The 20,535-nt window shown below is 39.3% G+C and overlaps 1 protein-coding gene across 4 annotated transcripts in view; it reads left to right on the forward strand.

Moving 5' to 3' along the window:
* Nucleotides 1-20,535, forward strand: part of LOC137621476 (nuclear factor of activated T-cells 5-like) — a 426,226-nt gene that overhangs the window by 305,625 nt on the left and 100,066 nt on the right. For all 4 annotated transcript variants that reach the window (XM_068351807.1, XM_068351808.1, XM_068351806.1 and 1 more), the window contains one exon: nt 9,982-10,160. In XM_068351807.1, coding sequence (XP_068207908.1) covers nt 9,982-10,160 — 179 coding nt within the window. The remainder of the gene's footprint in view (nt 1-9,981; nt 10,161-20,535) is intronic.

Here is a 20,535-nt window from a genome sequence, read left to right on the forward strand (position 1 = left end):
ATTCACTGCCATTATATAAAGGAAAGGATTTCTTCGTGGTGATGCTTTGACAGAGTCACTAGATCTTGGTTAAAACCGCTTTTAAGAAAAGATTTATTAAATGGAGATTCAGAAGCATAGTGGAAAACCATGTTTTTCTTCAATGATTTAGCTCTGAAAACAAGATAAAGAAAACTAGAAAAGTTTCTTGAAATCATTGGAGACAAGTGCATTAGCATTTAATTAAAAATGTCTTAAGAGAACGATTATGCCCCAAGATTATGTGGTACACACACACGAATACACACACAAACACACACACATGCACACACGCACACACATTATATATATATATATATATATATATATATATATATATATATATATATATATATATATATATATATATATATATATATATATATATACAGTGGAACCTCTACACACGAACGTATCTACCTCCGAATTTTCCAACATCCGAAGTAAAATTCGAGCAATTTTTCGACTCGACACCCGAATCTTATTTCGACACACGAAGTAAGCAATTTTTCGACACGCGAAGTACAATTCGAACACGTTCCTACTCTACACCCGAATTTTTTTTCGATACCCGAAGTAAACAATACCCGTGCACGTAGATGGTACTCATAGCGCCGGATGTATTTTTTATTTCCACCGATAGAAGGCAGCATTTCTACCTCGGAGGGACCCTCAATTAGCATGGGTTGGGACATTCGTCTGTTCTCGTCGGCTTCGTGTGGTTGTGCCCTGTGCGTTCTGCTATTAACTGTGTTTTAATCGTGATTTTTTACGTTCATCCTTTTACGGTATCTTACGTAAATCATGGGTCCTAAAAGGCTTAGTTTCGTAAGTGGTAGTGGTAGTGGTAAGAAAAGGAATAAATAAATGCTTTCTTTAGAAGTAAAGCAAGGAATTATTGAACTTGCAAAAGAACATCACGACGAACTTACTACAGAGGAGCTCAAGGAACTCCATGCTATGTCTGAGCACATGAGTGATGACAAGGAAGGGATTGAGGAGGTAGAACATGTGTTAGGTTCGGCGCAAATAAAAGAGGTGTTAGGAAAATATCAAGACGTGGTCGACTTCATCGACAAATACCATCCAAAGAAATTACAGGTTTGTCATGTAGTTGCGCACTTTGATGATGGTTCCCTAACTTATTTTCGAAACATTCTGAAAAGCTGTACCAAGCCACTTTTTATCGATAGCTTCTTTAAAAAAAACTACGAAGCGAACTCGTGATGAAGAGGAAGGAAGTGGTTCAAAGAAAACGGCAAAGAGTGAAGCGAAAGAAAGTGAAACAAAAAAACGGCAAAGATTGAAGAGAAAAAAATTCAATCAATTTTAAGTGTAGAGTGAAAGTGATTCAAATTAATCATCAAAAAGAAAAAAAGAAAATGTAAAAAAAATATAAAATATAAAAATAAAAAAAATAAATAAGCTAAGTTAGGTTAAGTTCACTTAGTGTAAGTTAGAATAAGTTACGGTAGTGTACGTTTATCGTAGTCAACTTCTCTACCTCCTCGCCACCCGTCCGTCTCCTCTCTGCGTAGCAAGACCAACACCTGCGCTGGACTTTCTAAGGTAAAGTGACACTAAAAACCGTTTCTTATTTATTGTTTCTTGATAATTATTCTTTTTTACATGTCTATTATCTAATTTAGAGTGCATATTGTCATGTGTAATTATATGTAGTAATTTATTAAGGAGTTATCATAGGTTTTTGGGCTCAACCACGGATTAATCCTATTTCAATGTATTCTTATAAGAAAATTCGTTTCTACATCCGAACATTTTCTACATCTGAAGTCGGTTGTCTAACGGATTAAATTCGTATGTAGAGGAACCACTGTATATATATATATATATATATATATATATATATATATATATATATATATATATGTATATATATATATATATATATATGTATGTATATATATATATATATATATAGTGTGTGTGAATTGGTAACTGTGAGCGCTGGTGTTTGTATGCTTGCTTGGCAACATTGAGTCTCTTAACTGTACCGGCTTGGCCAACACCTTGCCACAACTTAGAGCTGTGTGTGTATGTGTGTGAGTGAGATATGTGTGTGTGTGTGCGTGTGTGTGTGCTGGATTTTATGTAATACCAAATAAAAATTAGCTTATACAATACTATGAACTCGCAAGATATCCAAACAATACATCAAAACATTCATTCGCTATATATAAATTTCATCTTGAACACAAATACACACACAAATAATAATAATAATAATAATAATAATAATAATAATAATAATCATTACCAGAAGTGTATTTCAATCGCAGCATTTTGGAACATTGAGATAACATTAAATTATGAATAAATCATTAAGTCGTGATATATTGACGATAAAGAAAACGGAAGATTTCGACTAGGCATATGACATTCGCAAGCCAGATGCACATACTGTACTTATATTGAATAATACTTAGCATGATTTTTGGGGCAAATTTTTATGCTTTTGACCCAAATAGTCTTCATCTCTAGCACTTTATGCAGAGTTCAGCTAAATCACAACATTCAAAGTTGAATATATAAGCAGAAAAAAAAGAAGAAATAAACACAGCATACCTTAACGATAAACGTGACACTTCTTTGTTTACAATAGTCGTAGGTATAAAGAAAACAAGCCATTTCTGCCTCAGAAAATAACTATATAGTCATCATCTCTAACACTCTATGCACATTTCAGCATAATCACAGCATTCAAATATGAATATATAAGCAAAAAAAAAAAAATAAACCCAGCATACCTTAGCAATAAACGTGACATGCTTGTTTACAATAGGCGTAGGTATAAAGAAAACAGGCAATTTCTGCCTCAGAAAATAACTGAATAATAATAATAATAATAATAATAATAATAATGGAAACATTAAATGGAGGACTTTAATATAATCTATGAGCCTTTATGACACCCCCTCCCCCCCATCTAGCTATCACGCGGGGCAGACCGCCCCTCCCATTCATACGGTCATAGCCCATTTAGTAAGCCACTGCTCCACAGTAAAGAGCTCCCGGTTTGTATTGCTAGGAAAAGTGCAAATTATTTCTAAATTTGTCATATCCGTGGCAGCCACGGTTTTTAATTTTGTTAACATCTTGTTGATATCCATAACTTTATTTTATTCAGTATAAAATCAATTGGTCAATGGTTCTATGTTAATTTTTTTAAATGAGAGAGAGAAGAGAAGATGTAAAGTGCTAACTTGACTTGCATTTTACGAACGATTTTGAAATAAAATGGAAAAAGAAAGGCCTTGTAAAAGGAATGCCATGGCAAACAGTCAACACGAATTTGAATTTATTGTAAGGTTCGTATTTCCAATCGCCATATCTTAAAAATAGATATTAGCTTGCTTTGTAAGATATGTATGTTTTTGGATCTGTTTCAGTTACAGTATTGCTTTACCCTTTACTTAGGAAGTGTGCTATTAAGCCTGTTCTATTCAGAGATAAGATTCATGGAAAAAATTTGTTTTAAATAAAAACCTATTATTTCCAAACCTCTGAATAGAACTGTCATTATTTTGATTTTCTCCACAGAATTTACATGATAAAAATTCTTTGTTGAATCAGGATTTTTACCCATCATTTCCACATCCATATCACAGCTAGAATTTGTCAACTGTCAAGTCATGTTGGTAGTGTTTTACTCATATGGCCTATCTATGAATTCTGGATAGGTTTTGGGAGAAAAAAAAATGGCTAAAAAATAATTAAAGGTAACATCAGACTTCTACAAGGTTCCATTTACCCCCATTGACACCAGTAGTAACTGATTCCCAAATGTACACAAGTTAACCTACCCCAAAGGGATCGCAACACCGCAGTTCGAGCAGTACATATGTAATCTTAAGCTGCTTGTTGGAAATTGAGATTACTCATAAATACAATCATCCCCCTCTTATTGGGCTGGTGGGAAAATAGGATAGAATTCCAGGAGGAAATGGAATTGATAATTGGAAAAGTAAAATATATTGAAATTTATATTGAGTCACTAGGGAAAAACATTCCCCAGTTTGAAAGGTGTCTTGGCCATCACAAGGCCCCAATAAAGATATTTTTTTCAATGCTGAGGCTGAGCAGCTTCATCACACTATCATTGGGAGGATGTTTCAGGTTCCAGGTTCCTTGTTGCTCTCTCCTCAACACTGGGATTGTGGGCACACTACTAGAAGAAGTGTAGTAGATGCAAAGCGCTGCATTCTGCAGAAAATTCATTATCATTAGTTACCTCTTGCACAGACAGCACAGCTTGCATACTTTTACTTCTTACTTCTAGGACCTTTCCAATATACCGGGGAACCTCTTTAGGAGGGGTTTCTAAATTCCGTATTTCTATGTTATTATTTCTAAATTTCCTCAACTCATTACAGTTAAAAATATGCTCAGTAGTATCTTCTGCCTCCCTACACAACAACACACAAAGCCTATCATTTTCTTTTAATTTCAATTGCCACTTAACTTTTTATTTCTTTTTTGAGTTCTTGCTTTAAATACTTTCTTACTTCTTCTATTTTAATATCATATTAATTGCATATTTCTATGATGTTTTTTTCCCAACATTCCCCATATGATTCTCTTATTTGATCTTCCACTACCTTCTTAACTAGCCGTTTGTCATCTGATGTTATGATATTATGATATAGCATCACCTTTTCATACTCTATTCTATTTTCAGCTGGCCATATTCCTGTTTCAGCTATTAGCCCCCAGTATGGTGTGGTAGCAACCGGTTCAAACATTCCTTTCATAATTTTGTACTGTATACAGGCTAGTTCTTTCATTTCTTTTTCTTTTATTACACCCCATGTCTCAATATATGCAAACATTGAAGGTACTACTACTGTCTCATAGATCTTATTCTCACTAGCAATGCCAAATCTCCTACTCTGTTACTGTCTCCATGCTAACTACCTGTAGGCCTACCATGTACTCTATTTTTGCATTTTTGCTTCACTTCTGGGTATGCTGAGACTATGGTTTACTTTATCTAAGTACCATTCTCCTAAGTATTTATATTCCTTAACTGTTTCTATTCTTCCATTTCTAACCACTCCATTCACCTTTTTAACCTCTTCTTTTTTGCGTCTAATTGCTAACACCGCAGACTTCTGTGGATTTGTGTTACACGTAAATTTCTTAAGTTCTTTCAAACTGAGGCAGTTGCTAATGGCTTTTTCTACTTTGTATCAGTTGTTGCTAGGGAGCATTTATCATCCACATAAATGAAGGGTTCTATTCTAATGTTTCTAATCAGGGTTTTCGTCTTCCCACTTATTGAATTAACTTTGTCCATGACTATTGAACATAACTTTGGTCCAAATACTGTTCCCTGTTTTACGTTTCCTAATTTCCTCTGTATATCCAACCGGGCTCTTAATAATTGCATTAGCTTTCTCATTTAATTTATATATCATCTTCTCATTATCTTTCCCTACCATCATACCTAGTTCTTTGATACAATCTTTCAGACACAGTTTATCAAAAGACTTTACGGCATCCCCAAACTATGTAGCTTATATGTTGAGGTTCCCAAGTAATAATTATAGTCCATTATAGCATTCAGTGTGATAAAGTGATCCGCTGTAGATCAACCCTCTATCCCACCACACTGGAATCTGCTAATTTTGTCATTAATTTTATCCTTAATTTTCATTAGCCTTAATTTTTTAAATATTTTACTCATTGTATTCGTAATAAATAGTCCTCTTCTATTGTCTATATCTAATCTGCTGCCTTTAGACTTACTCACAAATAATATTTCTAGTTCATCCCATTCATCAGGTATTTCTATTCTCTCTTCAATTTCATTTATAATTTCTCTCAAGCTATTCTTCATGTGTTGGCCCATGTTTTTCAACATTTTATTGCTCATTTCCTGTCTGTCTCTTGTATTCTTATTTTTCATGGATAATATTACAGAGTCTACCTCTTGCTGGGTTGTCTTTATTACTGTACCTTTTTCACTTTTACTTTTTCTCATTACTCACTTGAAAGCCAATTAATTTACTTTGTCGGCTTGTTTGTCAATTTCTGTATTGCTCTTTTGCCACTTAAATAGTTCATTATAATAAAATTCAAATTCTCTTTTGATATCATCAACATTTTCTATTGTTACTCCATCTTTGTTTCTGATGGCAGTCATAGAACTTGTCTTATGTCCATCTATAATTTTTTTGAAATCCCAGAAAGCTGCTCCATTGACCCCACCTTTTTTTTTTAACTTCATCTGCTGTTTGCATTAGCTTCTTTGCATTTTCTCTGGCATTTTCTTTTATTATGAACTTGTCTATCAGTTTTTCTTGAACATCACGGAGTCGTCTGTTTTCTATATTCTTTTCCTTCAATCTGATGCTCTTTATTTTCCTTTTCATCGTCATTAAACCTCTTATTCTTCTGATTTTATGTTGAACTTTCTATTGAATCTCCTACTACATTTCTCCTTTATCCTATTAACCTTTTCTTGCCATATTTTATAGTTTTCTTTTATCGTCCCCCTCTCTTTGATGATTTTCAATAGTCCTGCAGCTTTAGACTTCTTTAAATCTTTTTAAGTCCGGGATTCTTTTTTGGTGATTATCCAGGTTAGTACCAGTTTGCCAGTTCATTTCAGTTATCATGGCATAGTGATCCATGTAAGTAATCCTATCTGCTATTCTGTAGGGTGTTACTACTTTTTCTTCGTCTATGTGGATCCTTTTGACCCTTTCCTCATCGTCTTTGCTGTTTGTTCCATAGTCTATAATCATACTTTTTCAATTTTCACTTCTAGTCCATTTTCCACTGTATTTTTCATGTGTATTGATTATACTTAAATTCATATTATCTACTAGCTGTGCTGGCATCCTGCCACTTCCTGTTAATTCAGATCTATTTCCAATTACTTTCTCTTCTACTTTACAATTAAAGTCTCCTACTATTAATATTTTTTTTTTTCGTTCATATCTGCTATCTTGACTTGTTCTATTATTGCTTTATACATTTCTTCTTTTTCTTTCTTTGTACTCTTGCCTTCTTCTGGAGCATGCACTACTCCCAACCTAATCTTGGTACGACCATTGTCAATTTTTATCCAGAGTACTTCATGTGTCTTATTATCTTTGTTCACTTCAACCGTTACATTTCCCAGTTCTTCTTTAATCCCTATCATTACCTCTCCTCCTTCTGTATTTCTGTTATTTTCATAAGTTTTATATCGTTCAGTTTCTATTTTTTTTCTTTTCCTAAATGGGTTTCAGTTAGACATATAACTGTGGGCTTAGTTTTCATTATTTCTTCTATTGATTTTATTTTTTATTTAAACTCCCTTACGTTTACATAATATATTTTGCACTCTTTGCAATTCTTTCTGTTTTTAATGCTACGTCTTACTTTGTTTCTTATTTCTTTTTTTTAAATCCCCTTGGAGCTGTTGTTACAATGTATGGCATCAAATTTACTCCCTGATTCCCCTGCGTTACGTGGCCCAGTAATGTCCTCTGTGTCGTGCCTGTCTCTGTGTTTACCATTTCTTCCATTTGACATCTTTGTGCCCATGTTAGTCGATTCTCGAGACTATTTTGTTCAGCAACTCCCGACTCTTTGTTCTAAAAAATCTACCTTTTTTGCTACTCATTGGTTGCCCTCTAAGTTTTCAGCATTGTTTACATAGTTTGTGAATCTGCTGCCTTTGTTTCCTAGATTATTCCCAGCCTCTCTTATTGTAAGGGCAATATTTTTTTTCCAAGGTAAAATTTACATATTGCTGCTTCCTGTCTTCCTTGCTGATATTTCATTGGCCCTTTTATTTGTTCTAACCCAATTTTTCTTTGCATAGTTTGTGGCTTATGCCAAAATTTACAAGTTTCTCCCCACTGACATCTCCCTGGCTCATTCTGCCTGCATATTATTCTTTCACCATTGCTGCTTGTATATTGTTTTCTATGGTAAAATCTGCACTCAGTGCCTCGGTAGCAATTCCCTGCAGAAAAGTAGTTGCATTCTTTATATATCCTATTATTTCTAAATGTCCTATTCTCATATTTTTTACCATATCTTTTGCTTTGTTCATTACTTATTATCCTTTCCTTCCTCATTCTGGGTGTATTCACCCTGAAAATTTCTTTCATTCTGTTATTTTCTTATCTCCTGTTCCTGCTTATTCTCTTCACTTGAATTTCCTGAAGATTCTTCACTGTTATCATTGTCCGAGTCCCTAGTTTCAACTTTCCTGTTTTCATCGACCATTCTTTCATTTAAGCCAGTTAAATCTCTGATCAATGAGTTTAGATTTTATATCATGTGTGAGTTCTCCGTAATCTCCTCAATCAAGGTTTCATGTCGTCCCATAATTTCTGCACTCCTCTTGCAACATTGTTATTGTCCTAGACTTGTCTCTATTAGTTGTCTTCAGCAAGTTTATATAATTCTCTTTTTCCTTGATGAGAACTTTACAGTTTTTTCCTTTCTTCCTCTAACCTATCTGCAACTAAATCCATCTGGGAGTATTTTCCTTTATAATTAGGTTCTTTACTCTGATTAATTTCTAGTTTTTTTTCCTTTACCATAGTCATCCACTTGTTTGTAGGAATTTTTACAAAACCAAAATAAGCCTGTTATCTTATCGGTCAATTGTATTGTTGCCAATTCCTTTTTTGACTGACCGTGACAAGCTAAGCAGGTCCACAATTCGCATTTGTCACATGATGCAAAATCCCCTCCCCCAACCTTTTCATACAGTATCCACAAATTTCATCAACACGCAGATTTGACTCTCCTGCTGCACCTTCCTCAACGCTTTTGCTACCTGTCTTTTAATTTTCTCTTACATGAGTTGAAGTGATAACTCGGTTTCTTCTATCTTACTTCTATCATCTTGCTGCTTTGTTCAACTCTTGACTATTGTACCCTATATTTAGCAACGATACATCCAAGTCATTATTCTTAGTTAATCCTAAATATGTTTCTGCTTGTTTTCCTTCATTGTACACCATCCCTGTGATTTCTTTAATGATGCCTTTGCCTAGCTTTGCTCATTCACTAGCTCTTATGTTTTCACCCCTAGTGCTCACATGATTATTGTTAGCAACCATATTGTTCATGTTGAATTACTCACACTAGGTACACTGTCGTAGGCTAATACAGTCAGCTTTAAAGGAACTTCTGTCTCTGAACTAACCTTAACTGCACGGTTTTTGGTTGCTATGATTCCTCTTCAGGTGTGGAATCACGGGTATGGGGTCAGTGGCGTTGATCATCCTGTAGTTACCAAATAATAAACGTGCAGTAGTAGTAGTAGCTGTTACTCTATGGGAGGGCTAGTCATACAAATGCACTCCTAATCCTTAAGTTTACAAAATTCACAGCTCATTGAACATTGAAATGATAATATTTAGTCTCCAATCCTCATACCAGTTAGTTAAGTGAAGAAAGCTAGATCCTGGGACCTACTGTAATTTTTCTATGGTTCATTCTTGGCTGACATACCAGTTAGCTTTATATGAATATGCAAACCTCTGAGTTCATACAGCTTTTAATGTTCTGCGTACCCAGGCTTTAGGAATTTGATAAAGACAAACTTTTTATGAGTTATCAAGTTAATGACAATTAAATGCATATTGATAATTCATATGAATTTTAGTTATGCAATTTTGTCACATTCAAGTAAAAATTATGATGATGTTTAGGTGTAATACATAAAACAGTATGAATTTATATAAACTGATCATAAATCTACAATAGAGAGCAACTCTGGCTGGTGTTGATTATGACTTTTCTGTCTTTACACTCTCATTTTGTCTATACTTAAACACATTGCTGTTATTTCAACTGACATCATTACCTTAATTGCCATTGGTTTATTCCGTGCAATAGAATTATTTTATTTCTGGCTCCATTCACAATTACTATTGATATTGAAGATTCATATTTTATTTCTAATTTGAGTTTATTTTTTATTTACAGTTGTGATTGTGTTGGAATTTTAAAGGAAAGAAATGTAGATGTGGAGCACAGATTCAAAGCTCTTGTTGCAAGAGGCAGAAAGAAAAGTACCAAGTGTCGTTTGGTCTTCCGAACTTTTGTTACTTTGCCTAATGGTAGCCAAGAAACACTACAAATTGTCTCAAGACCAATTGCCTGTAGTAAGTATATTCTATTCTGTATAATATACAAACTTCACCTATATTATAAAATAAGATTCATCAAACTGATTTATATATATATATATATATATATATATATATATATGTGTGTGTGTGTGTGTGTGTGTGTATTTTTGGGCTCGAGCCATGTTATCCGTATGGAAGTTCCTTATTGGCAGCCTCTACTTTAGATATTTTTGTGAATGATATACCAGAGAAATTCATGTTAGAAGTATCAACAGAGTTCTGACCTCCAGAGTGAATATCCTGAGAGATATCGTGTATAAATCAGGGACGTGTTAATAGCAAGCCATGGTTATCCTTCCCCGAATAGAGTTAACCTTGTTTTGAAGGAAAGGAGAGGGTAGGATCTGTGGGCAGGAGAGCTGTTACAGCTCCCAATCTCAATGTGTTACAACTAACACGCTTCCTGTTGAAGCATTCCCCTTCGCAGCGCCATTTTTATCGTTTCGCTTGGAGAGTTTCTGCTAGTTTTCTGATTTTTTTGAGTGATTTTCGATCATGGATGCTTCGGCTTCTTCCTCATTGACTAGGTTGAGTATCCCCATTTTTGTGTGTTGGAGAATTTCGTGTCTCCACCCTATATTTTTATCGTATTGCATGTTTTTATAGTTCCGAGGCCGGCACGCTTTTGGCACAATTACATCATGTCTCATCGCTCAGGAACGGTTAGTTATTTAGTCATTTCACTTTAGGAATATGTTGTTTTTTATTATTGTAAAGTGTGGTATAATGTGTGGTGTGTTTTTGGTATCTCCCCATCCTTCCTTTGTGTACTTGTGTGTTTTTTATCAACATTATCTTAGGCTAGCCTACCCTAGCCAGCAGCCATGCCTGGTAAATGTTCACTATGCACCTTACCCTTCTTTCACTAAACCTTACCGGTTGGGTGAGGCTGTCTACCCTCCCATGCTGTCGATTCGTCTCGGCAGGGAGCTGCGGTTTTGAAGGTCCTTCTGCGAATTGGATAGTGTTCTCAGTTGCTCTAGGGTGACTGTTTTCACTTTCCACTTAGCCTATATGTGTGGCGAGGCGGCATAGGTCTTGGGATCCTGTTCCCTGTGTCCACTTATGTTTACCCATTAGAACACCTGATGCTGACTAGTAGACCTAATTGTGTCGCCTTAACCTTTATTAGGCTTCTCTCTTATTCTTTGGTAGGCTATGCCCGGTTGTGCTCTGTGACCTATCACAGCAGCCCCTTTGGAACACTATTGTTGCTCTAATGTTGCTGCTGGGCCTTCCTGTCATACCTCCTCACCATTTCCTGAGTCTTCCATCACCACCCCCTTCTTTCCCTTTCCTTGTGCCTGTTAGTGTGCCTACTTGTGGGTTATCTTTCCTGGCCTAGGTAGGTGAGATTTTCTCCTCCCCTAGTTAAAATCTCTCTGCCCCCTTAGAAACCACCCTTGGGTGTTTCTCTGCCCCTTCCCCTTCCCCTTCCTAGTTAGGCCATAACCTGACTGTACTGGAACTATGTTCATCTTGTCTAGTCATCTCACCCTAGCTTTTGAGCTTTCCCTCACTTGTTAGGTAGGCTAGGCTTGCCTTACACAGTTCTCCTTATGACCTAACCCTATCTAGGCATGAATTTGGTACTCCTTGAGGTCCTCCTCTGCTGCATTGGCAGTGCTTGTTCTAAGTCTGCAGCCTCTCTTCTTGTGCTATATCCCTCTTGCTATGGAGTCTGTCTCTGCTTCCCGTCATGTCAGCTTGAATTCTTATAGCACTGGCTGTGTGTTGGCTATGGGTCACCCCCTTCACCGCCTCAGCTGCAGCCTTAGACTAGTCATCTACTCATTCCTATCCCACATCTGGGAAACATTGTCCTCTAAAGTTGGTCGATTGGATCCTACCTGGTTGTCAGGACATCCTTTGAATTTATAATTCTTTGTGTCCTGGCTGTTTTGTACGGCTCTTATTATCTGAGGGGCAGCACCCCTCCTTTTCATAAGTTTATGATAATGATCAGGTTTGGCAGGTTCACTTATTAACTGCCTTTCATTCCTGTACTTCCCCTGAGTGTGGATCCTTCCCTATGGGATTGTTCACTCTTCCTCTATTGACCTTACAATGCGCCAACTGCCTTGTGTCGACATGCTTGGGATATTGACAGGTTAGCTTTTTATTGCTACTAGAAATAGTTGCCGCCTCCCAGTTGCTGCCGCATCGGGGCCAGCTGTTGCTGATCTAGGCAGTATGGTGAGGGAACTTACATTCCTAGACTGTTCTAAAAGAACCACTCGGGAGGTTCTGGTATTTCTTTGATGTGATCTTTTCCTCCATATTCCTACCACACCGTCATTATGTTTTGCTTCATAAATCACTATAGATTTCTGAGCAGTTTGGCATGTATTCTAATTTTATTTTAAATTTAGCCATTCTTTAGTGGTAGGTTTATTTAGGTTAGGATGTATTAATTTTCACTAATTTTAAGAAGATATGATCTTTAAGGTTTTGTACTCATTACAATGTCTTATCTTTACAGGTCGCTGATGACATGGAGTGTTCCATGGTCACCTGTACCAGGCGGGTCAAGTTACCCTGTGGCCACAAGACCTGCCAAAAACACGCTAACTGCCAGTACTACTGACGTCTCCTTGGACGTTCGAGATCGATGTCGGAGGACGCTCCGACACTGTGTTAGAGGCTTCCAGAATGGCTCTCAACAAGGTGCCCCTTATCTTCCTTCTCTGGAACTGAAGGACTTGCTCTTCCCCAAGGCTGAGGTGTCCTCTGTGTTTGGTTTCCAGTTACCGATGGTCCAACTCCCGCCGGTACCAGCAGATCATGCGGACTATGAAGTCAGGGACGCTCTGCAAGTCATGAGCCTGGACGCTGACAACATGGCTACTACTTCTTCTGTGTTGTCAGATAGGGAGAGGATCCTGCTGAATATGGAAGCCTCAGAAGAGTCATTGGATGTACAAAAGTTGAGTGCAGCTCCCAGTGCCTCTTTATTTTCTACCCAAGCCTAGCTTCCACCTCCACCCCAGTTCCGATGTTAGACAAACCTTTGCTTCCCAGTATAATGGCGTCTATAAAAGCTTTCATGGAAAACCTAACTGCCAAATATAAACGTTCTCAAGGAGACCTAACTGCGAGGATAGAATCTTTACAACAGGCACCGGTTTCTAAGGCTCCCCCAGCTTCGAGCCCACCGAAATGCACAGTTAAGAACCCTTAGGGCTATGCTGAGCATATGGCCTTAACCGAAGAGTTCCTTCATATTGGGAATGGATTGGGTTCCAAGCTAGTCTCCTAGCCCTTCCTTATGATTCGGACATCTAGGAGAACGTCCAACATACCTTCACTGTTGGAAAACTGGATAAAGACATCGAAGGCAAACAATTTAATGAGAAACTACCTAGGATTCCCAAATCCCTATTGAAGGGAGAACTGGAAGCTAAAGAGAAACTTTTTGCCTCTTTATCCTTTTAATTTTATCTGGAGATGCTTATTGGGAACTATTCCAAATCAGATCTCTTTCCTATCTTGGCAAAGACTCGCCTAATCATGTTTCATAGGGATCTCCATGCTTTCTTCCTAGCCAGAGGGGCTTGTAGAGAACACATCCTAGCAATGGCTACAATCAAACATGAACCTAGAAAACTGATCGACTTCAATATTTAGGGGAAGGATCTTTTCCCTGAGAAATTGGTTAAAGAAGTCATGGACAAAGTAGCTCAGGAGAATAAGAGCCTTATCGACGAGTGGGGTATTTCCACCAAACAAAAATTTACTGTCAATGAAAGACCTCAACCCAAGGGTAAGAAGCCCAGACGTCACTTCAAGGGAAGGAAATCCTTTCCTGTCGTGACAGCCTCAGTTGCTTCTGTCCCTCAGACTATGTACACGGTTCCCTAGTAGTACGTTTCACAGTCTCCACCCTGTGTACGAGAGTGCTATCACCACGTTCCACCCTGCCAAAGCCCATAAGAAGGGCTCCGGTAACAGGGGGAGGTCTGGAAGAGGCGGTCAAACTAGAGGCTGAGGAAGTAGATGTGAGACCAAAGCTGCAGGTGCTTCACAGCAACAATGAGGAGCTTTTGGTAGGTGGACGACTTCACCTGCTTATGGATCAATGGGAGTTCGATCCCTGGGCTCACAGCATAGTCTCATAAGGGCTAGGCTTCAAATGGGAGGCAGAAACCACCCTGGTTCAAGAGGTTCTTTCAACCCACAACCCCTCTTTTGGAGGATTATGTTCAGGACCTTTTTCAGAAGGGAGTCATCCGCTGCTCAAAATCCATGAACTTTCAAGTATGGCTATTCTGCGTTCCCAAAAAAAGATTTGAACACTCTTCGAACTATTCTGGACTTCTCCCCACTAAACAAATTCATTCTGAATGACAAGTTCCAGATGCTGACTATCTCGCAAATACGGACCCTACTACCCCAGGGGGCCTGCACTGTCTCCATAGATCTTACAGACACCTATTGGCATCTTCCGATAGGTCGGCGCTTCTTCCCCTCCCTTGGTTGCAGACTGGCAAGAAAGGTCTACGTATTCAAAGCTATGCCCTTCTGGATCAGTATAGTTCCAAGGTTTTTCATGAAACTAATCGAGGCCATCGTCCAACAACTTCGAAACAGAGGCCTTCCGGTGATGACTGGTTAGTTTGGGCTACAACGAAGTCTTAATGTCTTCAAACAGTCTAAGAGGTCGTGAACTTCCTAGAGTCTCTGGGCTTCTAAATCAACCTCGAGAAGTCCAGGCTATCTCCAGTTCGGAAAATCCAGTGGCTAGGACTTCACTGGAATCTATATTCACACACGCTCTCTCTACCACAAGGCAAGAGAAAGGAAATCGCAAATTCAATCGGGTGTCTACTTCGTTCAAAAGTACTCACAGACAGCAACAAGAAAGGGTCTTGGGGTCGTTACAGTTTGTTGCAGTGGTAGATCTAATTCTGAAAGCAAGACTCAAAGATGACAACAGAGTCTGGAGAAGAAAGGCATCCAATACTCGTAGAGCTCTTCGCCACAAAACCACGGTCTTACTGCGGAAGCCAGCTCAAGCTATGGTCCACCACCAAATGTCTATAGAGCCACATCCCTCTACAGTACTCTCCTCTTTTCATGACTATTCACACGGATGCCTCAGAATAATGTTGTGGGAGGGGGGCACTCCTCTTCCAAGAAAGTGCAGTGTCAGTAGTCGATCACATTTCAGAAATTTCACATCAATGTTCTGGAGGCTATGACAGTATATCTGACACTGAAGAGACTATGCCCAAAGACGAAATCATACATCAAATTGGTCATCGACAACACCACATTAGTACACTGTGTCAACAGACAGGGTTCCACATCTCAAATCCACCATGTAATCCTAGCCATTCTCTCTTTAGCAAAAAGGAAGAAATGGCATCTCCCAGCAGTTCACCTCGAAGCGGTTTGTAATGTGACGGCAAACGCCCTGTCGAGATCCAAGCCTCAAGAGACAGAATGGTCTCTGGATGCAAAATCATTCTGTTTCTTTCTACAGCAAGTCCTGGAACTGCAAATCGACCTCTTTCCGATGAACTTCAACAAGAAGCTTCCCCAGTAAGTAGCACCAAACTTAGATATTGAAGGGACAGGAATGGATGCGACGTCTCTGGATTGGAACCATTGGACTCATATCTACCTATTGCCTCCATTCAACCTCCTACTGAAAGTAATGAAGAAACTGCAGACTTTCAGGGGAACTGAAGCACTGTTGGCTCCCAAGTGGCCCAAGAGCAATTGGTATCCTCTTGTTCTGGTACTCAAACCCCTCCAGATCCCTCTACCTTCTCCAGTGCTGTTCTAGGTTGTTCAACAGACAACTGTCTTCACTTCCTCTTGGATAACAAAAACCCTTCAGCTAATGATTTTCTTGCCCTCGCGGATGAAAGAAAATTCGGAGTTGCAAGGGAAAGAATTGACTTCGTAGAAGAGTACAAGTCCAACACCACAAAATGACAATATTTGTCTTCCTGGAAAAAATGGGTTGCGTTCATGAAAAGTCATCAGCCCCCTCCTATTTCTTGGGACTTCTGTATTTCTTTTATTATTTCACTACACGATCAAGGTCTAGCCTCTACAACTATTGCCTTATGTAAGTCGGCACTAACTAGACCGATCGCGTATGCTTTTGATATCGAACTCAATAGCGACCTGTTCAAAAGGATCGAAAGGCTTGTGGTAAACTGAAACCTAATGCTCCTCCCAAAGCTATTTCATGGTTGCTGGATAAAGTCCTGCACTTTGCCTCTTTGATAGATAACGCCTCTGCCTCTCTGAGGGATTTTTACTCAAAAGTCTATCTCTTTGCTTGCTATGGCTTCTGGTGCTAGAGTCAGTGAGATTGTGGCCCTTTCAAGGGATGATGGCCATGTTGAATTCTTGGATTCGGGGAAGGTAAACCTTTATCCAGATCCTGCATTCTTGGCAAAAAACGAACTTCTTAAGAAATGCTGGGGGCCCTGGAAGGTTGTTCCACTACAGGAAGACCCTTCTTTGTGCTCTGTGGAGTGCCGTAAAGCCTACCTGTCCAAGCCAGGCCTTTAAAGGCAGTCAAATTATTAAAAGAGAGTCGACAGAATCTAATCTTTCTTTGAAACAGCTAATGTCCAGACTCAACTATTTCATCAGAAGGGCTGACCCAGAAAGTATTCCAGCGTATCATGACCCCAGAAAAGTGGTTTCTTCTTTAAATTTTTTTCCAATCTATGTCCTTTCCAGGCTTACAGGCTTGCACAGGATGGAAATCTTCAAGAATGTTTTTCAAACATTACCTACGTCAGTTGGAAGAGATTAAACACTTCATGGTTAAAACTCTTCTGGCCACAATTGAGAATGATAATTCTCTGGTATTATTCCATCAGGACGACATTGCTCGAGCCCAAAAAACGTATTTTAACATAAGAAAATTCTATTTTTGGGTGAGATAGCTATGCCGTCCTGATGGCCCACCCGTTATTTTTCCATCCTCTCCCATATCTAGGTGTGGGACGTCGCTTCATACAATGGCTGCTCCTGGAATGGTTAAACTAGGAAGCGTGTTAGTTGAAGCACATTGAGATCGGAAGTTGTAACGGCTCTCCTGCCCACGGATCCTACCCTGTTCTTTCGTTCAAAATAAGGTTAACTGTATTTGGGGAAGGATAACCATGGCTTGTTATTAACACGTCCCTGATTTATACACAATATCTCCCGAAATATTCGCTCTGTAGGTCAAACTCCGTTGATACCTTTAAAGTAAATTTCTCAGGTGTATCACTCGCAGAAATATCCCAAGTAGAAACTGCCAATAATGAACTTCCATCAGGATGACATAGCTATCTCACTCAAAGATAGATTTTTCCTATGTCAAAATCTGTTATATATATATATATATATATATATATATATATATATATATATATGTATATATATATATATATATATATATATATATATATATATATATATATATATATATATATACATATATATATATATATATATATATATACTGTATATATACACACATATATATATATATATATATATATATATATATATATATATATATATATGTGTGTGTGTGTATATATATGTATATATATGTATATATGTATACATATGTATATTAACATATATGTATTTTTTTTTTACTTATTTACACACACACACAAGTAGACGTTGACTTACAAGCTATGCGACCTTTGACTGTTCGACTTGACGACCACTTTTTGACGTAAAGTATGTCAGGATTAGTAAACTAACATGACAAATATTTCCTTGGAAATAATCTATTTTCTTGTATAAAAATGATCTGATTTATCTTGGTAAGTTAGTATTTTCTTTTATTGATAATATATAGTATCTATTTTCAGCAAAAAAAAAATACGTTAAGAAAAGTTTGAATATCTGTCGAGGTCATATCACATTTCTGGTGACATCATATTACCTGCGGAAAGAGAGGGGGCAATAGAATGATTTCCTAGCAATAGGCTAATGTTTAGTATTAGTATTTCCATTATCGAAATATCAAGTAATGATATAGCCTAACGGATTTTGAGCGAAGCGAAAAATCTATTTTTGGGTGAGATGGCCATGTCGTCCTGATGGAAGGTGTCTTCAGTAGCTTCCTTTGGATATATATAACTACTAAATGTTCCCAGAGAATTAAACTAAAGGTTTTCACAGAATTCTAACTTCTGGAGCGAGTATTCTTAGGTTTAACCTTATAGAATATCGTATATCAACAGGGGACGCATGCATTAACACGTCACATGGCCATCTGTACCCCACCTAGCGTTTACGCTTCGAGGGGAAGATGTGGCGAGTGAATGTGGGAGGTAACTGGAGTGCCGTTCCAAAGATACTCTCCCTTCGTCACTGTTACAATACTCGCAGCTGCGTGACGTCACGTCCGCCCTCACCATTCCGATCTAGCCATAACCGGCCTACGCGATACAGTACAACAGGGAGGGGCCTAGAAGGCTGAACTGCAGATAGGTGAACTGCAGATAGGTGCCACTTCTTCCTGTCCGCTAGGCGGAAGATGGGTAGTAACACCTGATTTAGGTGGGGCGATCTCGAGCCCTGACGATTGAGACATCTGACTACCACCGAGCTGTCCAGAGTTAGACGGATGTGTATCGAAGGACGCGGGGATAATTTCTTCAGGGTGAGAAGAACCGCCATAGCCTCCAAGATGTTGATGTGAAATGTCTTGAATAGGGGAGACCATGTTCCTTGAACTTGTCGCTGGTGGGAGTGGCCCCCCCAACCCTCCAGGAAGGCGTCCGTGTGAATGTTGAGCGACGGAGGTGGAGGTTGGAGAATGATGGATATTTTCAAGGTCCTTGCTTCTGACCATGGGCTGAGCAGGGAGCGAATCCTGTTTGGTAGGGGTCTCTTGAGGTCTCTTCAAGCGACGGATGCGTTTCGTCTCCAGACTCCTGGTGCATCCTTTAGCTGTGCGCGAAGCACTGGGTTTGTCACTGAGGCGAACTGTAGTGAGCCGAGAACTTGCTCTTGCTGTCGTCTTGAGATCCGTTTGGATTTGAGAAGTCTCCTGACAGACCCTGCTATTTGTTTCCTTTTCTTTAATGGGATGGAAAGGCGGTGTGAATGAAGGTCCCAATGGATTCCTAACCATTGAAACTTCTGAGCTGGAGTGAGGCGAGACTTCTTGGTGTTTATCTTGAAACCCAGATGTTCCAGGAATTTGGTTTCTTTGCTGCAAGCTGTCAAACACCTTTCTGGCGAAGTCGACCAGACTAGCCAGTCGTCGAGGTAGGCCATCACTTGGACGCCCTGAAGGCGTAGCTGGTGGACGATCGTGTCTGCTAGCTTGGTGAAGATTCTCGGAGCCACGTTGAGCCCGAAGGGCATGGCTCTGAAGGCGTAGTTTCTTCGATTGAGCCGGAATCCTAGGTAGGAGGAAGCGTGGTGGTTCATTGGGATGTGCCAGTAGGCATCCGCCAGGTCTATTGAGACCATGTATGCCTTGCGAGGCAGTAGGGCTCTGATTTGTTGAAGAATCAGCATCTTGAATTTGCAGTTCACAATGAACTTGTTGAGGGGGGACAAGTCCAGAATGACTCTGAGTTTGTCTGAGTCCTTCTTGGGAACACAAAACAGTCTTCCTTGGAACCTGGTGGACTTTACCCTCTTGATCACCTTCTTGTTCAAGAGTTCTAGGACATATTCTTCCAAGAGGGGGGTTGATAGCTGGAAGAATTGGTGGAAGGTTGGAAGTGGTTGCGTCCAACTCCAACCCAGTCCCTTCTTGATGATGCTGTGTGCCCAAGGATCGAAGGTCTAGCGATCCTGAAAGTGGTGGAGTCTTCCTCCCACCGGAAGCACTTCATTGCTTCTGGTTTCCCGAGGACTTGCCACCTCGGCTGCTAGCTCCCCTACCTCCTCTGCCCCTGGAGGGGCGGTGCGAGGAGTCTCTGCCTGAGCCTCTACCTCTGGGATGAAAGGTAGTTGACTGACGCTCGTAGGCAGGGGTAAAGGCCGGTGATTGTGACACCACAGGTTGGGGGACCAACTGAAAGGTCTGCTGCGGTTGAGAGACCACTTGGGGAGTAGCGGGAGCCGGAAACTGGCGTTTCTGTTGGTGCTGCTGGGGTCTTGGTTTTGAGGATTTGGGGGATTTCCTCTTAGGCTGAGGGCCTTCGTCCTGGGAGGATTTCCTCTTTCTCGACATGCCCCATTTGTTAAGAAGGTTCCTATTCTTGGAGGCGGCTTTGTCGACGATCTCTTTCACCAAGTCAGAGGGAAAGAGATGTTTACCCCAGATGTTGGAGGAGATCAATTTCCGGGGTTCGTGTTTCACTGCCGTGTTGGCAAACACGAACTCTCTGCAGGTTCTTTGGGACCTGATGAA

Source organism: Palaemon carinicauda, chromosome 28 (assembly GCF_036898095.1).
Source record: "Palaemon carinicauda isolate YSFRI2023 chromosome 28, ASM3689809v2, whole genome shotgun sequence".
Classification (NCBI taxonomy): Eukaryota; Metazoa; Arthropoda; class Malacostraca; order Decapoda; family Palaemonidae; genus Palaemon; species Palaemon carinicauda.